The 26189-nt window shown below is 32.2% G+C and overlaps 1 protein-coding gene across 5 annotated transcripts in view; it reads left to right on the top strand.

The window, feature by feature from the left end:
• Positions 1-26189, top strand: part of SLC37A1 (solute carrier family 37 member 1) — a 141484-nt gene that overhangs the window by 98417 nt on the left and 16878 nt on the right. For all 5 annotated transcript variants that reach the window (XM_051984814.1, XM_051984815.1, XM_051984816.1 and 2 more), the window contains exons 9-14: positions 351-388; positions 12150-12233; positions 16081-16212; positions 20087-20177; positions 20665-20727; positions 25536-25621. In XM_051984814.1, the coding sequence (XP_051840774.1) occupies positions 351-388; positions 12150-12233; positions 16081-16212; positions 20087-20177; positions 20665-20727; positions 25536-25621 (494 nt within the window). The remainder of the gene's footprint in view (positions 1-350; positions 389-12149; positions 12234-16080; positions 16213-20086; positions 20178-20664; positions 20728-25535; positions 25622-26189) is intronic.

The raw sequence follows: 26189 nt of genomic DNA, 5'->3' as shown, positions 1-26189 counted from the left end.
TAGCTGCAGAGATGTTGGAGGGAAATGTTTATGCTTTTGTCATTGCTGCATCTTTAATATTCCTTTGTAATATTTCATTTATAATAAGTCCTGTAATCTAACTGTTGAACCTAAGTTGGTATATACAGTTGTGGGTCTTGGGTTGATAGCAGTAGAGAAAAGATACTCCAATACCTGAGGTAGCCCCTAGTATTTAACTGAAATAGTGAACTCAGAATATATATGTTACATCTGGTTTCATGGAAACTTGGTTTTCTATTGACTTTTTATATTATTTTTGCACTCTTTACTTTGAAAATAGTCTCACATTATAAACTTTGAAAAATTCATTTCATGTTTTCATATTACAGATCCTAAAGATATAAAGTGTTCTTCCACACCATTAATTGTGAGTACAATTGTTTCATTTCTTTCTTTCTGTGAATTAAAGTTCCTGGTTTCTTATAACTCCCAGTAATCAAAAAATTCTATTCCCATATTCAGAGAACTATTGTGTGTATTTTAAGAATTATAATGAATGGTTCTTATTATTTATATTTGCAATATAGTATTTATAGTCTAATTTAAAATAGTTAATTTTTTTAAAAATCTATAATCTCATTATTTTAAATATTCCTTCATACTTTCTTGGCTTATACAATTCTCAACTAAGTTTTCATTCAATTCCTTCCAAGAGAATCAATTCAAAATATTGATGCCTTTCACCAGGGCTTTCAACATTCTCCCAGTATAGGGACAACTATTTGCATTAACATATGACAGTCTTACTACCTTTATCAGTCTTGTATGTAACATGAAAAAATGGTGTAGCCAAATCTGAAAAACATATGAGTGTTTCAGTGAATTACAAATTCAAAATGTCAAAAGTACATCATGGCGACCAAAAAGACTAATGTACATTTACTATCCTTTGAAAGGTATAGTGTCCACAGTGAAGGAAGTATATTTCCCAATGAACTCTGGCCTTCACTGAACATTATGTATTATTAGGTTTAGTTATGCATGCCACATTTCAAGTGTACAAAAGAAATGATAGCCAGGATTATGTAGGACCTCAAGAACATGTCTTTCAAGAACCAGTAGAAATGACTGAATGAGTTTAGCCTTGAAAAGAAAAAGCTTAAAGGATTTGTTACCTGTCTTCAAATCTATGAAGGACTGTCAGGTTTTAGATTTATTCCACTTGGCTCTAGATGACAAATCTAGGAGTCATAAGCAAATGTTGCAGAAAAGCTTGATAAAATATCTTTTTAACAATTTAATTATACAAAAGTGAAATGTTTTGGATGACCACTTTGGGAAAAAACTATTTTAGTACTGAATGGAGATGAATCTTGTAGAGTTGATTCTCAGTCTGGTGCTGATTAGTCTAGAAGGCCTCTAAAATCCTTTTAACCTTTGAGATTTGGGGACATGGACACCAGTGTCAAGAAATTGTTTATATATGTCTTTAGTTCATTATCACTTACATTGGGCCTTCACTAAAAGAGGGCAACTCTTTTGAAGCTGCCATAAATATATTATTCCATTTGCCACAGCAACCATTCTAAACCTTTTCATCCCTCATCAGGTCTTTTTTAGCATCTTGCCTCCAGCATCTCAGCAGAAAACATTGACTCCTTTAATTATTAAATTAATAACAATACTAAACACATAAGCATTCAAATACTCAAAACAAAAATCCATTAGTTAAATGGAAAAAATAGATATCTCCCTAGTTTTTTCCCAAGGCCTCACCTTTAAGCTGGCTACTCTCTCTCTTCCCTTCCCTAATTGACCCTATGGTTAGCCAGTTTAACTCCACATTGTCCTCTTGAGACCCTTGGTCTTAGAAGCCTCAGCCTTGAATTGCTTCTACTATCTTTTGCCTTTATTCTAACTCATGCTGCTGAAAGAAACTGAAGAAAATCACAAAACTGCTTCCTGGCTCCACTATAAATTTATCTTATATAATCTCAACTGGGTCTTCATTGCTGCAATGCAATGTATTTCTCTAATTTTCATTCAGGTGAAACAGATTTCTCCAAATTTACCAATGATTTCTTAACAGGCACAGCTTATGACTAATTCTTCTTTGACATTTATTTGATCACCCTCTTCTCTTGGATATTCTACTCTTTTGCTTTGTTTTGGGTGGGGGGGAAATATGTGCATGTGCAAGTGAATGAGAGAGAGAGAGAGAGTGAGAGAGTGAGAAAGAAAGAGAGAGATCTATCATGCCCCATGGATCAATTCTAAGGCTTTTCCTGTCCTATATTATCTTATTAGGTGTACCCATATAGTCCAATAAATTGAATTATCTTTTCTATGTAGATGATTCTGAATATTTCTCTAATTAATTCCTCTTCACACCTCTACCCTTACATTAATAACTATCCTTTGACATTTTGAATTGGATATCCCCAAAATAACAAATTTAATATCCAAAACTGAACTTAATATTTTTACTCAAATCCTTCCCTTCTTCCTAATTTCCTTATGATTGTTAAGGGTATCACCATCTTTCCAATCCCCTCAGCTTACAACCTACATATCCTACTTGACTCATCCCTCCCTCTTATCCCACAAAATTCTGTCAGCTATTAAATCCCATCCTTTCTTTTTTTGTAACACTTCTCATATTTGTGCCCATTTCTCTACTTACTTATCTTTCTATTATAGTTCAGGTCTTCATCAACTCATTCTTGGAGTATTATAATAGCTTTTTGGCTCATCTTGTGGCACTCTATTCTGTGCTCTACTCAGCTGCCAATATGATGTCACCCTACTACACATAATGGCTCCCTATTACTTCCAGGATCAAAAATCCTTCTTGGCTTTTATGGCCCTTTATAATTTGCTCCTTTCCTATTTTTCTATTCTTAACTTTGCTCCTCTAAATGCTGTTCCTTGATAATGATCTTTCATTTCCTAAATCTGTGTCTTTTTACTGGCTGTATTTGCAATGGATTCTCTGACTTCAAAACTCAGCTCAGCTCCACATTTCAGAGGAGATCTTTGCTGATACCCTCATTAGTATCGCCATCTCTCTGAGATTATCTCCCATGTACATTATATTTATCTTGTACATGCATAACTATTTGCATGTTGTCTCCCCCATTAGAATGTATGCTCTCTGAACACAAAAGATCAGGTTTTTGCCTTTCTGTGTATAGCCAGAACTTAGCATAATGTCTCATTCTTAATAGATGATTAATACATGCTTATTGATTGACTTAGTGGACAGTATTTTTAAAAATTTTCAATACTATTTTATTTTTCCAACACATGCAAAGATAGTTTTCAACATTCATGTCTGCAAGTCTTTGTGTTCCAGATTTTTTTCTCTTCTTCTCTTACATACTCTAAGTTAAATATCACACATATTTTTATGTTTAAACATATTTTTATATTTGCCATGCTGTGCAAAAAAAAAAAAAAAAGACATCAGATTAAAAGGGGAAAAATAAGAAAGAAAAGAAATAACCAACAAAAGGTGAAAATACTATGCTTGGATTTATATTTAGTCTCCATAGTTCTCTCTTTGGATGCAGATAGCATTTTTCATCCCAAGTCTATTGGAATTGCTTTTAATTACCTCATTGCTGAGAAGAGTCAAATCTAGCACAGTTGATCATCCCATAATCTTGTTGTTATTGTATACAGTATTCTTTTGATTCTGCTTATTTAACTCAGCATCAATTTATGTAAATGTTTCTGGGTTTTTCTGAAATCAACCTATTCACCATTTGTTATAGCAGTAATATTCCATTACATTTAAATATTGAAAGTATGGAATTTTTTTTTAAAGATCACATTGTTGTTTTTTCTTATTTTCCCTTGTGGCTATATAGTGTTATAGCTGTCTCAATCCATGTTTTTCTTTCTTTTTTTCCCCACTAATTATAGAGGGTTCATATGCCTGCTCTTCCATCTACACTCCACTTAATTTGTTATGTAATTGTGGGAAACTTAATGTACCTTTGTGGACCTCAGTTTTTTCATGTGTAAAAGAAAGGGGTAAATGTGTTAAGCTCTAACTTCTCTTCTGACTTCAAATCTGTGCTTCAGTGTTTCATTGATATATCTGTTAAACTAGTTTGAGAATGAGCGTGTACTATTCTATATAAAGATCAGTTCCCAGGGCCTCAATTCCAAACCCTTCCACTCATTTTCTTTCTTATCCAATAAGGAATTTGCAAAAGTATTCATAAAACAACAAAACAAAAAATTACAGATGACAGACATTATATTCATTGGGAGACTGGCTTATACACATGGCTTATACCCTTTGGAAAGGGTAATTATATAATATATAATTTGCTTGTTATTTTATAGATTTCTAAATATTTAGTATCAAACAAATATCTTTTCTCATTCTAAAATGGCAACATTTATCTAAACTACAGTAAATTTTCTACTTCATTGATTTGATAGTACCTTATAGCTAATATCTTAGGGAAAACCGAGCTTCCAGAAGAGAACTTAATATAGAGAAAAGACCAGTTGACTGTGTTTGAAGAATTATGTTCTCTTCCCAGCTCAGTCACTACCCTATTTGACCAAGTCACTTCAAGCAAACAAACAAACAAGTCATAAGCATTTAATGTGTGCCTCACACACTGCACTAAGCATTAGGAATATAAGGACAAACGTGAGGCAATCTCTGAAGGTGAAGGTGCTTACATTCCAATTGAGGAGACAATATGTTTATATATAATATTTAGAAAATAAGTACAAAGCAATTCAGAGAAGAAATATACCAGCAAGTAGGATAATGAGAATAGATTTCATTTAGAAGGTGATGCTTGAACTTAGTTTTGAAAGTAACTGAAGATTACAAGCAGTAGAGGTAAGAAGAAATGCATTGCAATTATGAGGGCTACTTGGTACAAAAGCAAGGAAAAAAGAACATAGAGTGTTGTATGAAGGGTATACCAGAGCAATCAGGAGGTCAGAATAGGTGAACCATGAAGTGCAAAAAGACAATGAATATATAAGAAGTTAGTTCAAACGGGGGACAAAATGTAAAGACTTTTTGTATGTAAATGTAAAGAAAAATTTCCAGAAAGTATTTTCTTATATCTCTCTCCTTTGAGGCTTAGTTTTTTTCTTTATAATTTTTCATCATTCATTTTTTATTGTTTTATGGTTCTTGTCTTTCCATTTACATTGTTGTAGTCATTGTGTAAATTTATTTTCCTGGATTTGCTTACTTTACTTTATACACATTCAGCTAAGTCTTTCCATGTTTTTCTATTTATTGTTTCTTATGGCACACTAATATTCCAGTTCCATCATGTACTAGAATTTGTCTAGGTATTCCCCAATTGACAGATATCTGTTTTGTTTTCAGTCCATTTCTATGACAAAAAACACAGCAAAAGAAATTTTGACATATGGAGCCTCACCTTTTTGCCAGTGACCTCCTTAGAGTTGATGCCTAGCAGAGGATTATTGGGTCAATGAATATAAACATTTAACCACTTCATTTGCATAAATTACATTCTGAAATGGTTATACCAGCTTATAATAGAACCAAAAATGTATTAATCTTTCCACATTCCCAATTTTGTCATCTTAGCTAATTTGCTGACAATCCCATGATTGTATTGATTTACATTTCCCTTATTATTAGTCACTGGGAACAATCATTTATATGATTGGAAATAGTTGTAAATTCTTTTTAGAGCTATTTGTTCATATTCTTTGACAACTAATCTATTGGGGAATAACCTTTCATCTGTTTGCCAGTTTCTGAATTTCTATATATCGTAGTTACCAAGCCTTATCAGAGATATTTGATATAAAGATTTTTTCTCTTTCTTTTTTACTTTCCATCTTTTCCTGGATTCATAAATTTTGTTTTCAAGTTACATTTATGCTATTTTTTTGTGCTTGCTTTATTTGTCTGGTCCTTAAATTGGGAGTACCTGAGTTCAGATCTAGACCCAATAAAATAGAGATAATAATCATAATTATCTTCCAGGGTTATTGTGAGAATGAAATAAGGTAATATTTATAAAGCACTTAGCACAGTTCCTAGAACACTGTAGGTGTTTAACAAATGCTCATTTTCTTCTTACCTTCCTCCTACCTATGACTGTGAAAAGTATTATCTACTTCTCTTGCAATTATTTTATAGTGTGATCTTTAAAGCACTGAAACTTATTGAACTGAAGAATGCCAAAACATATCTGTTCTACCTGACACATATAAAGAGGGGAGAAAGGCTTGAGGCAAAATGGGGAGCTAGTTCAATAGCTCAAATTGAAGGTAGTGAAAGCCTTAGTAAAAATAGTTTCTGAGTGAGTGGAGAGGAAGATACATATGTGACAAATATGGAGGCAGATCCTTAGTCCTCAGTTTCTTCATCTGGAAAAAGAGATCATAAAGGCAGAGCACTATTGAATACTTCCCTCCAATTAAAATTATTTGCCTTTGTTAAGAACTTTGATTTAGTCAATTGGAACCACATGTGAATAGAACTTATACCCCAGCTTTAATGTAGGGACTTGGCTATTCCCTGAGGAATTTATATTAAAGGGGGGAGGGGAGAGGAGAGAAGAGGTTATTTCAGAATCAATGAGATTTGGAGAGGAAATAATAAAGAAAACTTGAACTGAACAGAAGGTACCCAGAAACAGCTAGTGGAAGAAGAAAAGAAAGGAGGAGTGAATTGTATCAAAGGAAATATTAAGGGTCATAGGTCCCATAAAGCATCTCAGAACTTGCAGTGATTCTATCAGTTTTATGTACTTACCCAAGGATAGAGGAAAGTTCCTGGAAAAGGTCTGCTCACAGAACAGAAGATTCAGTGATTTTACCAGTTTTATACTTACCCAATAGATAGAGGGAAGTTCCTAGAAAACATCTGCTCTGTCCCCATCTTTCCCACAATACATGTTTATCATTAGAAACTACAATATCCTTTGTTGCTTTGTTGCCCAAATGTTTCCAGTAAGCAGAATTTTGCTTTAATCTCAAAGAGGAAGAACTAAATAACTAGAGGAAGAAATAAATAAAAATGAAAGCAAGAACCCAAACCTGTATATGAATGTTAGGAACTTTCCTAACAGGAGAATCAAAGTGACTCTGACTATATGCTTAACTTTCCGTCTAAAACAGGGTAAAGCATATGGATGTTAGGGGCCATTATTTTGTCTATAGGCCTTCAATAGGTTATTATGAGAGACTCTTTCATGTCTCATATTGTAATTCTTTCTGAAATCATAAGAGAAATTCCTTTCTGAAAAAAGTTGGTGGTTCAAGGAAAATTATCCTGCTGTGCCCATATTATTAACTTCAAAATACTTTAGATAATATCTTAGGCAGCAAATATTTGAATTATTTGCCAAGTGAAAAGAAACAGCCATGCTACTTTTAGAACATAAACACATTTATAAATCTTTCCGAGAAGAATAACTGATCAGTACAAGCAGTACCATCTCATTAACCAAAGAAAACAGTGGAAGGTAGAACCTGTTTGGCAAAAACTTGGCAAGAGAGCCAATGAAACAAAGGCATCTAAAGGGTCACTTAAGGTCAAAATGGGAGAACAATAAACAATTAAAATGAAAAAGATCTACAAAGATGATTATAAAAAACTTTTTTTTTTCAACATTGAGAAAAATAGGACTACCTCACTCTGATTCTAGCATTAAAATTCAAATTTGTCCTTGTAGGGGAGGTAGAAATAGTACTAAAGAGAACAAAGATAGAAAAAGTAACCAAACTGGACTAAGTATAAGTAGAAGAGATTCATGCTGGAAAGGATGAATTTGTAAAAGTGTTGAGTGATTAAAGTATTATTTATCTGAGGAGATAGGCTTAGAAAAAGTTCAAAAAGCGTGTAAATTAAGATCAGACCTTGTTAAAATTGTAAAAGGAGTCCAAGGAAAAGATCAACAATTACTGACCTAAACGTGTGCCCAATTTGCCATACATACAAAATCTTGAGCTTGATGAGAGTCATCTATACATGAATGAAGAACCTCCTTAACGATGCCTAAATCTCTTCGGACCAGGGAACAAAATGAAAATAGACATAATCCATTTGTCTCATCCTGAAAGACATCTCAAAATGAAAACTACTAGAAATATCATAAGTAAAATAGAAAACTTCCAGAAGAAAGAAAAAGCTTATAATTAATCAAAAAGAAAGAGTTCAACTACTACCAAGAAATAACAGCAGTCATTACACAAAGTAGTTATAACTTTTAAAAAAAGGAGAGTATATAATACATTTTGAAAGGCAAAAGAAAAAACTTATAACCAAAGAAAATAAATAATCCAATGGGGGAAATGGATGTTTCATAGAATAAAGATGATAGATTTATGGAAATTAATAAAGGGGAGTGAAAAAAGTTTACATACTGCTATACTATACATTGCTCCTTTGTAAAAGTTGATGATGTATTGGTGCATAAAAACTTCACCAAAAATGTAGAAAAGTAGAAATATGTAATACATGATTTAGTGATGACAGGGCAATATTAGATTCAGTAAGAGACCTTTAAAGAATTAAAAGTTGTTGGAATCTAACTCTAAAGACCTGGTGCATCAAGAATAAATATAGAAACCATAGAAAATTACAATAATGAGATATCATACCAAAACTTGCAGGATTCAGTTAATACAGTTTTTAGGGCAAAAATTCATGTAATCAAATGTATTCATTAACAAAACAGGGAAAGGAATCAGTTTATTGGGTACACAATTAAAAAATTTTAATGACAAATCAAAAGTTCTCAAGTGAGCAACAAAGAAAAATTTGAACATTGATAAAGATTAATAAAATTGAAGACAAATATATGGAACTGATAATTTATAAACTTTTTTAAAGAAACTAACAAGATAAAGATCTAATCTCATTTTTAAAAAGAGGAAAGCTATAGTTATCAAAAAATTTAAAAAGAACTCACAACAATTGAAAAGAATGTTAAAAAAATCATCAGGAATTATTTTGTCCACTGGTTTCTTAATATTCTTATTTTCAGCTGTTCTATATCTTTCATAAAAGTTATTGACTTAGAATTTTTTATTTGAAGACTCTAGTCTTTCCCAGCAGAATATAACCTCATTATGAGAAGATTTTGTTTCATTCTTTGTATTTGTCTCCCCAGCCCTTTACGTAGTATTTAGCATATAATTGGCATAGTTGATAAATACTTCTTAATTGATTGTTTGATTATGCCATATACTGCCTTTCAGGCAAATATGATTTTCACTCTATAATAAATGAATGAGCTGAAGCTCAGAGACATGTAAATGATGTATTTAGTCATGCTCATAAGGAAAGTAAGCATTAGAAGTGGAAAATGACACCAGGACTCTCCTGATCAGAAGTCCTGCTCTCTTCCTATTATGTGAAGCCTCTCTTGAAAAGAGGCTACTCTGTATGTGTATATATACATATATATATTACTTTCTTCATGACATTACATCAAGTTTATGGATGAAAAAGGGCAGTATCATTGAGATGGAGTTAGCAAGGTGGTGTAGTGGATAGAGTAATGGATAGATGAAAGAGTGGAGTCAGAAAGACCTATGTTAATTTCTGGCCTCACATACTATCTGTGTGACCCTAGGAAAATCATTTAGCCCTATTTGCCTCAGTTTCCTCATCTGTAAAATAAGCTAGAGAATGGAATGGCAAATTACTCCAGTTTGTGTACCAAGAAAATTCTAAATTGGGTCACAAAGAGTTGAACATAATTAAAACAACTGAAGAAGAATATCAGTAATTTAAACAAATATGGGGAAACAAATGGATAATGATTCTCTATTTGTCAGACCTTATTATGCAGTTGATTATCTTTTGAGTTGCATACCTTAGCAGGTAAATATGAAACATGTGCTAAAAAGAGATCACAAGATGCATGATTAAGAAGGAAGAGAGTAGGCTAGATTTTATTTGCACATGTTTATAATTCCTGCTAGTTGAGGAGACTGAAGTTAGTAGATTGTTAGTTCTAAGTTTCATTAGCTGACAGATATTCACACTAAATTCAGTTTTAATATGCTGAGCCCTCTGAATCAGAAAAATCATGGTATTTAAAGAAGAATTAACTGATAACAGGTCAAAAATAGAGTAGATCAAAGCTCTAATAGTAAATTAATAGTAAAGTCAAGATCATAAATAAACTGTTACATGTACAACCTGGGTGAGATAAGGAGATCCACTCAGAAAAAAGAGGAAGAAAAGAAATTTCATAAAATTTTCAACAATTATGTTATACCCAAGAACATACAAAAATGATATCTTTCAATTCCATTAAATCAACTTTCATTGTCTCTTATGTGCAAAGCATTAGGTGAGACATTGGAGAGACAAAGACAAAAAAAAATTCCATGCCCTCCAGGAGTTTACATTCAATTTTTAAAATTAAAGCTTTTTTATTTTCAGAACATATACATAGATAATTTTCAACATTCACCTTTGCAAACTTTGTGTTCCAAATCTTTTCCCTTCCTTCCCCCTATCTCCTCCCTCAGACAGCAGGTAATCCAATATATGGTAAACATGTGTAATTCTTCTATACATATTTCCACAATTATCATGTTGCACAAGAAAAATCAGATTAAAAAGAAAAAAAAATGAGAAAGAAAAGAAATTCAGAGTTTACATTTTATTGGAGAGTAACATGTACACGAATAACTATACAAGACAAAGTGAGGAGACAAAAGAACTAAGAACTAGAGGACTGGAAAATGCTTAATTGAATAGATGACCTGAGTTGAACTCTGAAGGAATATAAGAATTCTCAGAAGTGGGGATAAAGAAGGAGTCCATATGACTTATCCAGAGAAAGGTAGGATATGAAGTATTGTGTATGAGTAATGTCTAGTAGTTCAATTTGGCAAGAATATAGATTGTAAAAGGATAATAGAATAAAATAAAGTAGTATCAGCTTGTAGGATGCTTTAAATGCCAGGCAGGAAACCACTGAAAGTAATAGAAAAGTCCCTGGAGACTTTTAGGCAGGAAAATGACATGATCAGAATACTGTCTTTGGAAGATTATTTTTTGATGTTTTTGAAAGATATATTGGAGAGTGAAGAGTTTAAAAACAGGGAGTTTTGTAGCTTTAATGTAAGTGTTCTCATTCTTATGCTATATGATTGGTTGTGAATCTTGGCACACTCTTTAAAGTATAAAAATAGTACTTGACCCAAAAGGCAAAGGATGAGGCATGAGGTAAGTAGAAGGTAACATATTTTTAATGATAAGTACATGAAAGTGACATAAAAGGTGTTACTAAGAGAGTGTATGATTATTGGGTGCCAAAGACAAAAATATAGGCATGTGGCTTTTTTCCACAATGGCCTGAACTGAAATAGAGGAGAAAGACATAAGGAGCTATTTTCCTGTCCCACTTACTGCAAAGCTTTGGTTCCCAAAGTTTCAATACTTGTTGTTACCAAATCAAGGAATAAAGGGAAGTGACCACAAAAAGAAAATCTTAAATTCTGACTTATAACACTAGTGTCAGGAATTTAGAGTAATATAGCTTTTTCCTAACATGTCATATCAAGATATAACTGGAAAGTATTTATAGTTTGATTCAATACTTTTGCACTCTTTTTTTTTTTAATTATTAAATGCTTTTTGTAATAGGGTCATGAGACCTTTCTCGATCTGGCAAAATGTCATAGAATGGGAGTGGGAGGAGATGGTTAGACTGTGACTAGATACTAATCCAAACTGTGACATCAAACATGGAAGATAGTAAGTAGTCTTTGGAACTAAAGAGGAATTTGTGAAGAATTTGTTCATTTGATTGTTTTATTGATGTTAGTAAGTTTAAAATAAAATGGGATGATATGAGCAAGAAAGAAGAAATTTGAGAGTTTGTGGATGATCGGTGATCTGCAGCAATGTCCATAACACCTTTATCAATTTGATGACTATCTATTAAGATAATATGACTTTAACTGACTCATTATTCTCCCTATCTCTCTCCAAAACACACAAATTTAAAAATCTGTTGTCTATTCATGGCCATGTTTATATACACTGTTCTTTTAGAGCTTAATGTTCTTAAATGATTCTCTATTGTACCACTTGTTAAAAAAAAAAAAAGTGAGTTTGGCTTGAATTTTGTTTATTGGTTCAAGAGTTGTTTTAATTTAACATGTAGAATGCAGTGTTTTGTTTTGTTTTTCAGAGCTCAAAAAGCTTTGAAAATGGTACTAACAGATTCAGAGTGCAAAAACAAATTCTGTACACCAAGGAAAGTAGTAAAAATCTGGTAAGTCATGCATGATATTTTCTCACCACTCTGCAACCAGTCTAAACCAAATCCATTACTGAAAAAATCATTTATAAATGAGTCACACTGTATTTATTTGTCAGAATGAAGTTTTAAATTCAACATATCATGCTCCTGTCATTAAGCACTCAGTTCCGGTTCTGAGGAAAAGATAAAAGTTGAGGAAAGAATATTCTTGTCCTCAAAAAATTTGCAAATTGGTATGAAGGAAGAGTAAAACAAGTCAAGTACAAGTAAAGGACAGAATATGATAAGTTCCTAATAAACATTGTTCTTGGAGAGAACAAACTCCAAAATCTGAAACTTTTTTAGAAAGAAATTTATTAATTATTTGGTGGAAGAGAGCTAGCTGGGAAGCGGGTGTAGTTCTAGAAAATTTACATTGGAAAGTACTAACCATAAAATCATGAAGAGTACAATTAAACAATTTTGTTGAGAGGGCAACTTCAAAGCAAGGTAAATTGAGATAAATATGAGTTACTGAAAACATCCAATAAAATTAGGGCAAAAACAAAACATAAAGGAATCCAAAACTTGAATGAATTCTAAAAAGACCTGGGGAAGAAGGAGAAAACAAATGCTTTGGGTGGATCTGGGACCTAGGAGAACCCAAAATACTTGGTAGCTATCTCCAACATTCCTGGAATAATTGGAATCAGGTGATATTCTGGGTATGGATAATTCTTAATCACATAGAATTTGATTTTAAAAGTATAGTAAGTTTTCCCAAAGAATATAGAAAATAATTTTTTCACAATGTACAGAAGTTCTATATAGAGTAGAAAGAACACATATTAACTGTGGTTGGGGCTATACAGTTGTTTTAAACAGTGGATTAAAAGCCAATAATAGCTGTGTCAAATGCAATTAGAAGCCATACATAAGAAACATTATTGCTGCATGGTGACTTTGTTTTAAAATATCTTACCAAGATTTTCATTCTCTTACTCCAGTCTGTTTTCATCTTATGTTTTCATTTAAGTAGGAAACTTGAAAAGTTTCCATATACTTAACAAGTTCTATATTTATACATGCAAATATTCCATTTGTAAAGGAAATTTAAATTTAATGGCTACTGCACATTTTTAAACTGAGATCTAAAGAGAGTCCTAGTGGTGATTTGTGTCTCAAAGGTGATTCTGATTACAAGATTTTTAAACATTTTAATCATTTGGTCAGAATTTGAGGAAAAAACTAATAATAGAATGAATTTTTCTTTTAACTGCTACTGCTTTATTTAATGCTAAAGTTAGACATTTCTTTATAATATACTTCAATATTACCATAATATTTATTATGAAGCTATTTAAAGTAACACCCGCCAGATTATTGTGATTTTTCTATACTGTAAGAATATAACTAATTTACCTTTAAACTGTAATACAGTTTCTATCCTTAAGACTAGAAGCCATGTCTTATTCACCCTGATAGCCTAGCATAGTGATCTGCACATAGTAGGAGCTCAATAAATATATCTTGAACTAAATATACATGTTATGTTTTAAAGGACTGATTATTTACAATAAATATTTCATAAAGATAATTACATAAGATTATCTGAGGCAGCTTAGCATTATACATGGAAAGAAAATCTGTTTCATGGGCTGTATGACATGGTATAAATTATACTCTCAATATTCTAAAAAGCTTTCAAAAAATGTTACATAATAACTGAGAGTATACATTGGTAACAAGTTCTTTGCAACAAATCTCTAGAATGATGAAATCTTAGGTCCAAGAAGAAAAAAAAGAAAAGTAAGCTGTTGAGAAAAATTTGGGTCCTATTATGAGACTACTGCTAAAGAAGTTCACTTGACCACTGCATTTATTAAGCATTCACTATGTACTAGACATGAGGATACAGGAATAAAACAATTCCTACTCTCAAAGAACTTGCATTCTAAATAAAGAAAAAACATATACATGCATAAGTCTGGAATATAAAATGAGAACGTTCAACACAAATAACTAAGGACTCCATCATTTTAGAGGAATCAGGAAAAGTTTCCTGTAGAAGGTTGTCCATGATCTGTGACTTAATGGAAGAAAGCATCCTGGGAGAGGAAAGTATATTCCTGTCATAAGAAACAGTCAATGCAAAGTTCCATAGAGGGGGCATATATGAAAATCAGAAAGGTCACATTTGCCAAATTATGAATATAATATATGGGGTAATATACTATGTAGCTGGAAAGATAGATTGAAATCAGGTTGGGTAGCTAGGTGGCACAGGGGTAGAGCACTGGTCCTGGAATTAGGAGAACCTGGGTTTAAATCCAGCCTCAGATAGTTGATACTTACTAGCTATTAGCTATGTAATTTAACCCTGATTCCCTTGCCAAAAGAAAAAAAAGAAGAAGAAAAAGAAAAGAACAGATTGGGAAGGACTTTAAAAGCTAAATATTTGATCCTGGAGGAGTTACAATTCATTGAACTATACAAAGAAATTAATGTTTAATTAGAAAAGTATTTATATGGAATTTATTTAGAAGGGGAATAATAATGAGGAAAGCTGTGCTTTAAAATCCTCACGGTGGCATTTTTGTGGAAGATAGACTAGAAGATAGAAAAGATTTGAGGAATGGAGACCACTTTAGGGGAGTACTGAAATCATCTGAAGAAGAGTAAAAGTGAGGAGTTGAGTATAATTCCTGGATTATAAACCTGAGAAATTGAAAGAATAGTGATGTCATTGACTGAAAGAGGGAAATTTGTGAGAGGTATGAATTTGGAGGTGTTCCCAGATAATTAGTGAAAAATCTACAAGCCTATTTTGAAGTAACAGATATATCTTGCATCAAGCCCCATAGTATTGCAAAGACTCCTAAGTGAGATTCAGGCATGCAAAGAATTCTGCCTGATTACTCAGATAGCAGAAACCAAGAATGTAGAAAGTATATTTTCTAGATCTTAATGCAAAATGGTATGGACAACTTACATTCCATGAATACACTGGATTAGTACTATGGATAGAAAATTAATTGAAAATTATTTTTTTTTAATGAACAGGTTTCTTTTGGGAAATCAACTAATAATATCAAGATTTCCTTGAAACAAAGGTTCCATGTTTTCCTAGTAATGATATAGAGCTACAAAGCATAGAGTACCAGTTTGTGAAAATTTAAAGTTTTAAATCACCTACAGAATAATAGAAAGATTTATGATGAGAATTTTATGCAGCATTTCAATAAGAAATGTTGTAAACAATATTACCTAATAAATGTATGGTTGGAGAAAGAAGTTTAACTAGTGTGAAAGGGAGGTTTAACTAGTGTACATCCTACTTGTACTCACACAAAACCAAGTAGAGGAAGATTGCCAACATATTAGATAGAATCCTAATAGAGGATTTCCTGGAAGATATGGACAAGAGCTTCAAAAGATAAATGTATGTATAGATCATGATGTTCATGTTTGAAGAAAGTATGTGGATGAAATCACAAATCCATAGAATTATAAAATTATTCTAATATAGAAAAGGCTACTTCCTTAGCCAGTGTTTGCTTTAGTATTCAAAAGATCCATTCATTAATATTGTTAGATTTTCCAACAACACAGTTTATACTCCATCCCATCTCCAGCACTTATAAGTGCTAAGTACCTATCACTCAAGTAAGCTGCTTTGGGGGACATGTAATTTATTGTCCCACCTATAATCAAGCTTCATAGATATAAAATTTTCTAACCTTTAAATTCTATATAAATGATCCACACAAAAAAAGAAGGTAAATAATGAGATATTTAAAGGGGAACTTTAATGATAGAATCAATGTTTGATAACTATTAACTAGAATATCTTTTTTCTTTAAATTGGATTTGTAAACAGGATCCTGAGATTCAGAGTTTGTTATCAGATGGTGAAAATGGTACAATTCAACCAAAGTTTGTCACAGTGTTACATGGTGATGGAGGAAATGGGATGGCAGCAATCAGTTTCCTAGGTGCCTTGAGAATTCCTGTGAGTATTTTTCTAGAAGGGTCAAAATCTATTCTCTGTGTCTCATCTGATATAATTTTGTGATACACATTAATAAACAGTTTTGTCCTACTTTTAAAAATAAAAATTCATATTTTATGAATTATGTAGAACATAGAAAATCAATTTTAAAATAGCATGTTATGGTAGTTATTGATGCACTCAGATGCATGTAAATATACATAAGCATTTAATTGTATTAATGTAATGTTTAAAAAGGAATATAAAATTATTAAATAACAACTTGAACAAATGTTTAAGTATTCAGCAATTTTTTTGTCACACTTATTTTTCCTTGCCATCTTAGAGCACAATTTCTATTTATTTAGCCGAGGCAATTGGGGTTAAGTGACTTGCTCAGGATCACTCACCTTGAAAGTATTAAGTGTTTGAGGCTGGACTTGAACTCAGGTCCTCCTAACTTCAGGGGCAACACTCTAACCACTGTGTCATCTAGCTATCCCTATTGGAAAGAAATAGGAAGCTATAAAGTTGTAGATAAATTTAAGAAGGAAAAAATTCTAAGGCAAGAAACCATAGTAAAAATATTTTAGTTATTATTGAAGCCTAATAAATACCATCAGATTCTCTTGGCACATTTCCAAGGGAAAATTCCAAGGGAAGCAGATGAGGAATGGAGTAGAATAATGAGTGAGGCAAAGCAGGATTCTTTTTGAAAATCTTAGTAACTTTTTTCCTTGTACATATTGAGGAGCTCCAAAAATGGGATGGAAAGGAATAGGGAGGAGAAGAGTTACTCAGATATCAGAGAATGAGTTTAAATTTTTATTTGTCAGAGCTCTTTAACTAGATCAACAGAAACTTCTGGGATCAATAAAAAAAAATTCAATACTATTCAAGTACTATAAACTAGAGAATGGGGAAAGTCAAAGACAAAAATTATATATAGAAGACTAGCATGCTTTTTTGAAATCACCAATTAGATGATATAGGAATTTATTTCATACTACAGGTGTTATATAATATTTATAAAAGTTCTATCCTTTCCTTTGGGAATTTAACACATTCAAAATGGGGAAAATATTAACATAAACTGAGAAAACATAAAAGATTCTATTTAAGAGCAGAAAATTATTTTCATACCAAATTGAAGCTAGAAATATCTTGTTACTTTTTTCCTTATAAGTATTTATTGAGGACCTTACTTTTGTTAAGCATTGTGCTAGGTGCTAAATATTGGGAGAGGATAGAGACTCTGTTCAAGGAGCTTATAGTTGATTTGGCTTTATTATGACAGGTACAGATAAATACAAGATGCAAAGAAACATGAGCATAATATTCTAAAAATAATCAAAGATGGAAAACACTTTCAGCTAGTGAGATCAGTGAAAGATATATAAAAGAGATCACATTTGAGCTAAACTTTAAAGGAAGATAAGGTAGTAATAAAGAGGACAAGCATTGCAAATATGAGGGGTGAATCTGGACACATATAAAAAGAGAAGCTTGTAGTCAAGTTTGAGAAATAGCTAGTGGTTCAGTTAGACTAAGACCTAAATCATATGATCATGTGAAGGAGGATAATGTGAAATAAGTAAATCAAATAACAAAATACTCATAAACACAGATTTTAAACATATATATATATATATATTATATATATATACATTCTATATTGACATTTGTCTTTCAATATCTAACAATTATTTCTAGGTCTTTTATTTATCCACATTTAGGCTATCTGTTGAATAAACTCCAGTACCCTGTGTGAAGTTATATAAAGATCTGGATTTAGATCTTATCAGGAAGAAGAGAGGTTGTTTAAGTGTCTAATTTTTTGGTCATATTCCATTCAAGGAGTATGATTATTAGGAATATATTGTACACTGAACACTGTTAGGCATTGGGGAAGACAGAAAATGTAGAGAAGCCATACTCATTGCCTTGATGAAGTTTATAGTTTAGCAGGAAGAAGACACAAATACTAAAAATACAACATAGAATATTATAAAACAGCTTTAGGCATAAAAAATGAAGTTATATATGATGTTTGAAGGAGAAGGCTTCCGCTAGAAGTGAATTTATATAAAAGGTAGCATTTGTGTTAAAATTTAAAGGATGAATAGGAGTTCTATAAAAAAAAAAAAAAACAGAGGTAGGATATTAGACATAAAATCTTGGCAAACTCAAATGAGGTTATATTCTCATCTAATGCAAGTCAGCACTTTCTTTGCAATTTGCAGCTATAGAGAGTTGCCTGGACCACTGAGAAGTTAAATGAATTGCCTAGTCATAAAGTCACTATATATTAAAAGTGAGACTTAAATCCAGGTCTTCCTGGGTCATAAGCTAATTCTCTTCACAACACTTAATTGCCTCTAAAATGAAATAAAACTGAGCAGTGCCTAATTAGAGAGTACCTTCAATTTCATGCAAATAAAGTTTAACTTTACTTAATAGTCAATCAGAGACCACCAAATGTTTTGAGCAAAAATAACATGGCCAGAGCTATCATTAGAAAAATTAATGTCAGCAACTTGAAAACTCAATTGGAATGGGGGTAAGTGAAGGGTGAAATATCAATTATCAGATTGTTGAAATAGTCCAAATAATAAAGTCATATACATAAAAATAAAGAAGAGAGGATGAATATGAAATCTGTAGAGATATAATTAAAAAGATTTGATAACTAATTCACCATGAGACATGAGGAAGAAAAATAAAAAACAATCCCAAAAAACTGGATAAATGAGTGATCAGAAAGAAGATATATTTAGTTTGAAGTCCTGGATAGGAAATTGTGTAGAGATGTCCTTAAATATTTGGCCATATATATCCAGAGCTCAGAAAAAGAGTTCATAAATAGAGATAAAGATTTGGTGTTGTCTGTATAGAAATGGTAGTTGAAACTGAGGGAGTTGTCAAGGAGACAAACAATGAGCACTTAGATAGATAAAGAGAGAACCAGAAGAGTCTCTTAAACCAAGAGAGCACAAAGTTTCCAATAGAAATTAATGATTATCAGTGTAAAAAAGAAATTAGAGATGGAGGCAGCTAGGTGGTATAGTGGTTAGAATACCAGTCCTGAAGTCAGGACGACCTGAGTTCAAATCTGAACTCAGACATTTAACACATCCTAGCTGTGTGACCCTGGGCAAAGTCGCTGAACCCCAATTGCCTCAGCAAAAAAAAAAAAAGAAAGAAAACACACACACACATACACACACACACACACACACACACACAAATAGAGATCAAGGAGGATAAGAAATAAGAATTGAAAAATAATATTATTTCATTTAATGATTTGGGGGTCAATAATCGCCTGTCATGATATCTGAGAGAGCATCTTCAGTTAGTAATCATTGCAAAAATCCAATTTCACAGGGTGGAAGAGTTGGAGGCATAAAGTATAGAAAAAAATTAGGAAATTAGACAGTAAATGGGGATAGTAATAAACTGTTAGCAAGATAATATAGAAAGGTCAGCGAGGACTTTATTGTTTAAGTATTTCATGATCAAAATGTAATATCCATTGAACCCTTAATAAACAGATTTGATTCTCAAAGACTGTAGAAATTTAACTGATAGCAAAGTTTACATAAAGTTAATTGAAATGAAAATTAGGATTACAATCTTCTATAATGATATTGAGACTGGTCCCTTAAAAATAGCAACTAGTTCAATGTTAGCATATATTATCCTTTGCTTGTTCCAGTTTTCTAGATAGATTTATGCTATGTTTTGTTTGTATTATATTTTGATTTATAGATAGGTACTTAAAAATCAAACCTCAGAAGAAATTATTAAAGGAAGGAAATAAAATGTTACTTATTAAATTTATATAAACCTGCTAAAAATGCAAGAAAAATACCATTAGTTTTCTCTTTTTCAGGGAGTCATAGAGTTTTCTCTTTGTTTGTTATTTGCCAAGCTGGTGAGCTATACTTTCCTATTTTGGCTACCACTCTATATCACAAATGTAGGTAAGTATCCATTTTGCTGAAAATAGATATTTTTTAAGGGATACATCATTCTGATGTAACACAAATTTGAAATTAAGATGTTTCCGATTCATGGTTTCAGCATAGAAGACATTGCTAGGACCTCTCAATGTGAATTTGTAATTCTAAATATTTAATAAGTTTGGCATGGAGACTAACCCTTGAGAATAGTATAATTCAGTTACTCCCTTGGCTAATGTGTTTTGGAGTAATTTACTCTGATTCTATTCTTCCACGAGTAGCATTTTTAAAAATTATAACTTAGATTGATAGTTTTAATTTTAAAAGTAGTCTTAAGTCAAGATAAACAATATAATCTTAATTTCTATAGCATACTTGTAAACCAAGAAAATTTACATAGCTCTAAACATTGGTGGGGTTTTAAAGACTCCCTTGTTATGAATTTACTCTTTGATTTTTGAAAGAAAGTCAGCACATTAATCAAATGTTCTCTCTATTATTTAACTAGATCATTTTGATGCCAAAAAAGCTGGGGATCTTTCTACTTTGTTTGATGTTGGAGGAATCATTGGTAAGTTTGTTGGTTTCCCACCCATCCACCCCTTTGAACAGATGACTAAGAGACATTTTATGATCACTCTTTGTGTGTTGGGTTTGGTATTAAAGGAGTGAATAGACTTGGGATGAAAAATGTCATCTGCTTCCCAGAGAGAAAACAATAGAGACTGAATATGGTTTAAAGGATAGTATTTTCACCATTTTGTTTGTTTGGTTTTTGTCTTTCTCATGTTTTTTTTTTCCCTTTTGGTCTTATTTTTTTTTCTGCAACATAACACATATGGAAATATGTTTAAAAGAATTGCATATTATTTAACCTATATCAGATTGTTTGCTATCTTGGTGAGGGAGGAAGAAAAATTTGGAATGCAGTCTTACAAAAATTAAAGTTGAAAACTAGATTTATATATATTTGAAAAAATAAAATACTATTAATCTTTTTTTAAAAACCTTTTTTTAAATTCATATAATAAATACTTCAAAAAATAATATTAAAGGGGTGAATGTTTTCCTTAATATTCTGTACTGTTGAACTAGTATCTTAATCTGATTGTACCAGAAAGTACTCAGATAGTCTTGAGAATGATTTTTCTGTAGGATTTCTTGGAACTGAGAAATAAAGTGGACATAAAATTTTTCTGTGATTTAAAAATAGTTCATTCTAAATTCTACTAGGACAAACATGTGAATATTCATGCTTAGCCTGTTCTGAGGATTTATATACATGAGAGTAAATGTTTCCCCAAAGTTAAAAGCACTTTCCATTTAATGTACATTTAAACCAACCCTGAGTGTCCTTCCAGCTTGGAATATAAAACCTAATCTACTTGATCTTTACATATTTTCAGAAGAAACTGGCTAGGTAAAACATTACATAGTGGGGTGGGAGAGTGGGGAAGGAGAAGAAGGGAGGAACACTCAATTGCGAGTTGAGACATAGCTTCTTACCCCTCTTTACAATTAACTAGACGTGTAAAAAAATTCATAGACTTATTTTCTTTACTTGACAAATAAGGAGATTTTATTAGATAAATTTAAAAATTTAAATTTTAAATTCTAAGAGGTGGAGAGAAGAGAGGGGCATGGAGTACAGCTTGTGCAAAGACAATTGAACAGGATATAGACTGTTGTATCTGATTAACAAGTAGGCCATAATTATATTGCTGGAGCATAAAATCGCTGGAATATGGAGAGGAGTAAGTTTTCAAGGTTACAAATAATTTTAACTGATATGAATTTATATTTCAATGGGAACTCAGTGTTTATTGAATGGGAGTATAACATGGTCAGACTCATGCTTTAGGAAAAAAAATCACATTAGCAGCCATGTGGAGAAAATACTGTAGTAGGGAAAAGTTTGAATTAGATCCATTAGAACATTCTTGAAATAGTCACATGAGAAATTATGAGGGTCTAGTAAAGTCTGTATAAATAGCGAGAAGAGAGTATAAAGAAAACATGTTATTGAGAAAGGAATAACAAGTTTTGTGACCTTTTAACATAAAAGAGTAAAGAGTTAAGGATTACACTCAAGCTGGGAACATGGGTGAATAGAAATATGTTTGTGCTTATGACAATAACTGGGAAGTTTGGAAGGGGGTGGATTATGAGGAAAAGATGAGTACTATTTTAGACATGTTAAGTATACATTAACAATGGGACATCCAATTCAAAATGTTCAAAATGCTTGTGTTTTGGGATTGTAGCTTAAGAGGAAAACTAAGGATGAAAATATGGATACAGTGATCAAATCTGAGTTGAGATGAGTGTTGAATTATGGGAGCTGATAAGATTACCAAGTGAGAAATTATACGAAGAAAAAAGAGAGGACCTAGACCAGTGGTTCTCGAACTTTTGTTCTCAGTATCTTCATGTTGTTAAAAAACTATTGAGGATCTGTTCAAAGAGTTTTTGTTCACATGGGTTATATTTATAGCTATTTACTATATTAGAAATAAAAAATAATTTTGAATTTGTAGACTCTCTGAAAGGGTTTCAGAGACCCCAACAATTCTTTGGATTACACTTTGAGGACCACTGACTTAGACAGAGTCCTTGGTCAGTGGGAATGGTATAAATGAAAATCCAGCAAAGGCTGAGAAGACCGAGTTGAAATAGTAGGAGAACAGAAAAAACCAGGGAAGTAAAAATATCCAGGAGAAAAAGATGGTAGTGTCACATGCTACAGAGAGGTTTGGAAGGTTAAGGACTGAGAACAGACATTTGGCAGTTAAAAGACATCATTGGTAACTGTAGAGAGAAGTTTCAGCTGAGTAATGAAGACAGATTATAGTCTGGGAAAGAGTGAGAGGAAAGTAAGAGTCAGTAAGAGTAATTAACTTTTTCAAGCTTAGCTGGAAAAAAAAAGAAATATGACAATAATTAGCATAGATGATAGGAACAAATGACAATCTTTTAAAGACAGAGAAAGATTGAGCATGTTTATAGATAAAAGGGTCTATTTTAGAAATCATCAGACAGACAGACAGACAGAATGGTGGGAGAGTAGGGAGAAATCCATGAAAATCTGAGTTCTGTGGAGAACTCAGATAGGAAGAGATTAATGAGAAATTTCAAAAGTGCTATGTTATCAAGAAACCTTATATCAAGAAACAAGAATTATATGAAGCATGTTGAGGGACTGGGAAGTATGGTGTATTTTGGAAAGAATATTTCCTGTAATGCCTGAAGAGAAAACAATTATTGGGGCCATATGTATTGCCCAAGTAAATTAGGGGTATATCCACAAGAGTTGTGTAAATGCAGCTCATGGGAAGACATAGAGAAGTGTCTCTAGAAAAACCTTGATTCTTGTCAAAAGGATGAGAAGAAAGGGCTACAAGCCTGTCTGCCCTGTTCTCCCTTAAGAGAGAAAGATATTAGAGGGAAGGTGAGAAGGAAATAAGCATTTATGCAGTACTTACTATATACCAGGCATTGTGCTACTAATTACTTTTATATATTTTATTTCATTTTATATTTATAAGCCATGAAACATAGGTGCTATTATTATCCTAAAACAGAGGTTAAGTAACTTAGCCAGTGTCTCATAACTAGTAAGTATCTTGAGATCAGGCTTAAAAATAAAACTTCATTCCAATGGAGCGGTAATGAACTGAACCAGCTACACCCAGCAAAAGAACTCTGGTAGATGACTAAGAACCATTACATTGAATTCCCAATCCCTATATTTTTGCTTGCCTGCATTTTGGATTTCCTTCACAGGCTAATTATACAATATTTCAGAGTCTGATTCTTTTTGTACAGCAAAATAACAGTTTGGTTGTGTATACTTATTGTGTATCTAATTTATACTCTAATATATTTAACATCTACTGGTCATCCTGTCATCTAAGGGAGGGAGTGGGGGGAAGAAGGGGGAAAAATTGGAACAAAAGGTTTGGCAATTGTCAATGTTGTAAAATTACCCATACATAGGTATGGGTAAATAAAAAGCTATGAAATAAAAATAAAGTAAAATAGATTTTAAAAATAAATAAATAAAACTTCATGATTCTAGGATCAATGCTCTAATTACTGTGCCAATTAGGCTAAAATTTCATTTATCTTCACAACTCCCCATAAATAATGCCAGACAAGGGGAATTTTTGTTTAGGTCTAACTTATTTTACCAGTTGCATTTCCTTGTAAGGGAAGGAGAACCACAAACTTCTATGCGTAGTCTTGATTCTTCCCCATGATATGGCACAAAAATTCTACATAGTGTCTAGGGAAGAAAGTTAGAAATTAGGGAAATGTTGAGAAGCTGTTTTCCCCTATAAGTTCTTTGTCTCCATGGGTATCTCCCTGAAGAGGGTCTGGAACCATGTGTGTCCTCTCTTGAAGGAGGAATCATGAAGAACGTCTCTCCCTCTTTAAAGCTCGGTGCCAACTTTATCTTTCATGTAGGTATACAGCATTGGTTCACCATTCTATTTATCAACTACAAGTCTTATGCAAATGGTTTAAAACCTGGGTTACATAAGACTAATCTAGGATACTTTCTGAAGGTTTAAACTTTTATCATGAAGACAAATATTTTTTCAAGACTTGAATTGTAGTATGATGAATAAACTTGAGCTTGTGTTTCCAGACAAGTGAAGAGGAGTCATATACTGTTATGTTGAGAGTTTGAAGTGATTCAGTTTGTAACATTGGTCAAAGCCAAAATAATGTGAATTACTGTATATGTCTGCTTTCTTTTTGATTCGACTTATTAATAGATTTTAGACACTGTACAAGTTTAGCTTTGGAAAAATAAGAATGTTACTAATAGGAATTTTTTCCAAACTAAATAACAATTATTTAATGAACTAGAATGGGAGCATGAACTAATTAAGTAATTGATGAGAATAAGATTGAAAATATATTAAGAAGAAATAAATTAGCATAACATACCATTAATCATTAAAAAATCTCAGAAGGTTAAAAGTAAATAAGAAAATGATATAAGTGACAAGCTGAGTTTGAATGACCTACAAATAAGTATGGTCTGATGTCAGACCTTATTTAATCTTTCAATGATAGCTAATTATAATAATAATGTGTCAGGCACAATATTAAGTTCTTCATTTGAACCTCATAACCACATCATGGGGTATAGGCATTATTATTAGCTCCATTTTTAGAGATAAGGAAACTTGCCTAGGATGTTGAGACTTGATCACACAGCTGGTAAGTGTTTAAGGTCAGATTTGAACTCAGCTCTTATTGAGTCAAAGCCTTATAATCTATCCACTGTACCACCTGCCTGCTCTATGCAAAGGGGTTGCCCATTACACATTTCTAGTAGTGCATCACACTTTTTTTTCTTTTTTTCAGGTGGAATCTTGGCAGGTGTGATCTCTGATAGGCTGGGAAAGCGAGCTTCTACCTGTGGATTAATGCTGCTGCTAGCAGCTCCAACGGTAAGAGTTTATGAACCTATTCTGATTCTGCTGTAGTGATACCTTAGTAATTGAAATACTATAATTTTTCTTTACAGGTCAGCATAATTGATCATAATTGGCTATAGACTCTAAGTTGATGTACTGGACTCTACCTTAAAGGCAAAAAAAACAAGATGATGTTTGAATAGTTTGCTAAGTTACCAAGTAGGATTTTTTACTTATAGTTTATTCCCATTACAAATGGCAATTGATATATAGACACAAATTAAGAAGAGGTTCAGATCACACTGGAATAGGTTGCCATTAAAAGTGGTAGAATATCATAGACTCACAGCATCTAAAAGAATACCAGTTGCCACATGTCTAGGATGGCATAAGTGTGGTATTCCAACAAGGTAGAGGCCCTAAGGCCTCTGAAGTTTCCTTTCAATTGTTTTTCTTTGAATTTCACTTGAAAGTATCTATTCAAAATAGAAGTAAAAACTGTTAAATGTTTAGCATAGTGGGGGGAAAAAAAGTCTTAAAGATTTTTTTCGAATAAAGACTTTTTATTTTACATAAATTTGCATTATGCAAATTCAATTTT

The sequence above is a fragment of the Antechinus flavipes genome, chromosome 3, assembly GCF_016432865.1.
Source record: "Antechinus flavipes isolate AdamAnt ecotype Samford, QLD, Australia chromosome 3, AdamAnt_v2, whole genome shotgun sequence".
NCBI classification, from domain to species: Eukaryota; Metazoa; Chordata; class Mammalia; order Dasyuromorphia; family Dasyuridae; genus Antechinus; species Antechinus flavipes.
This window is presented reverse-complemented; position numbering and strand designations above follow the sequence as displayed.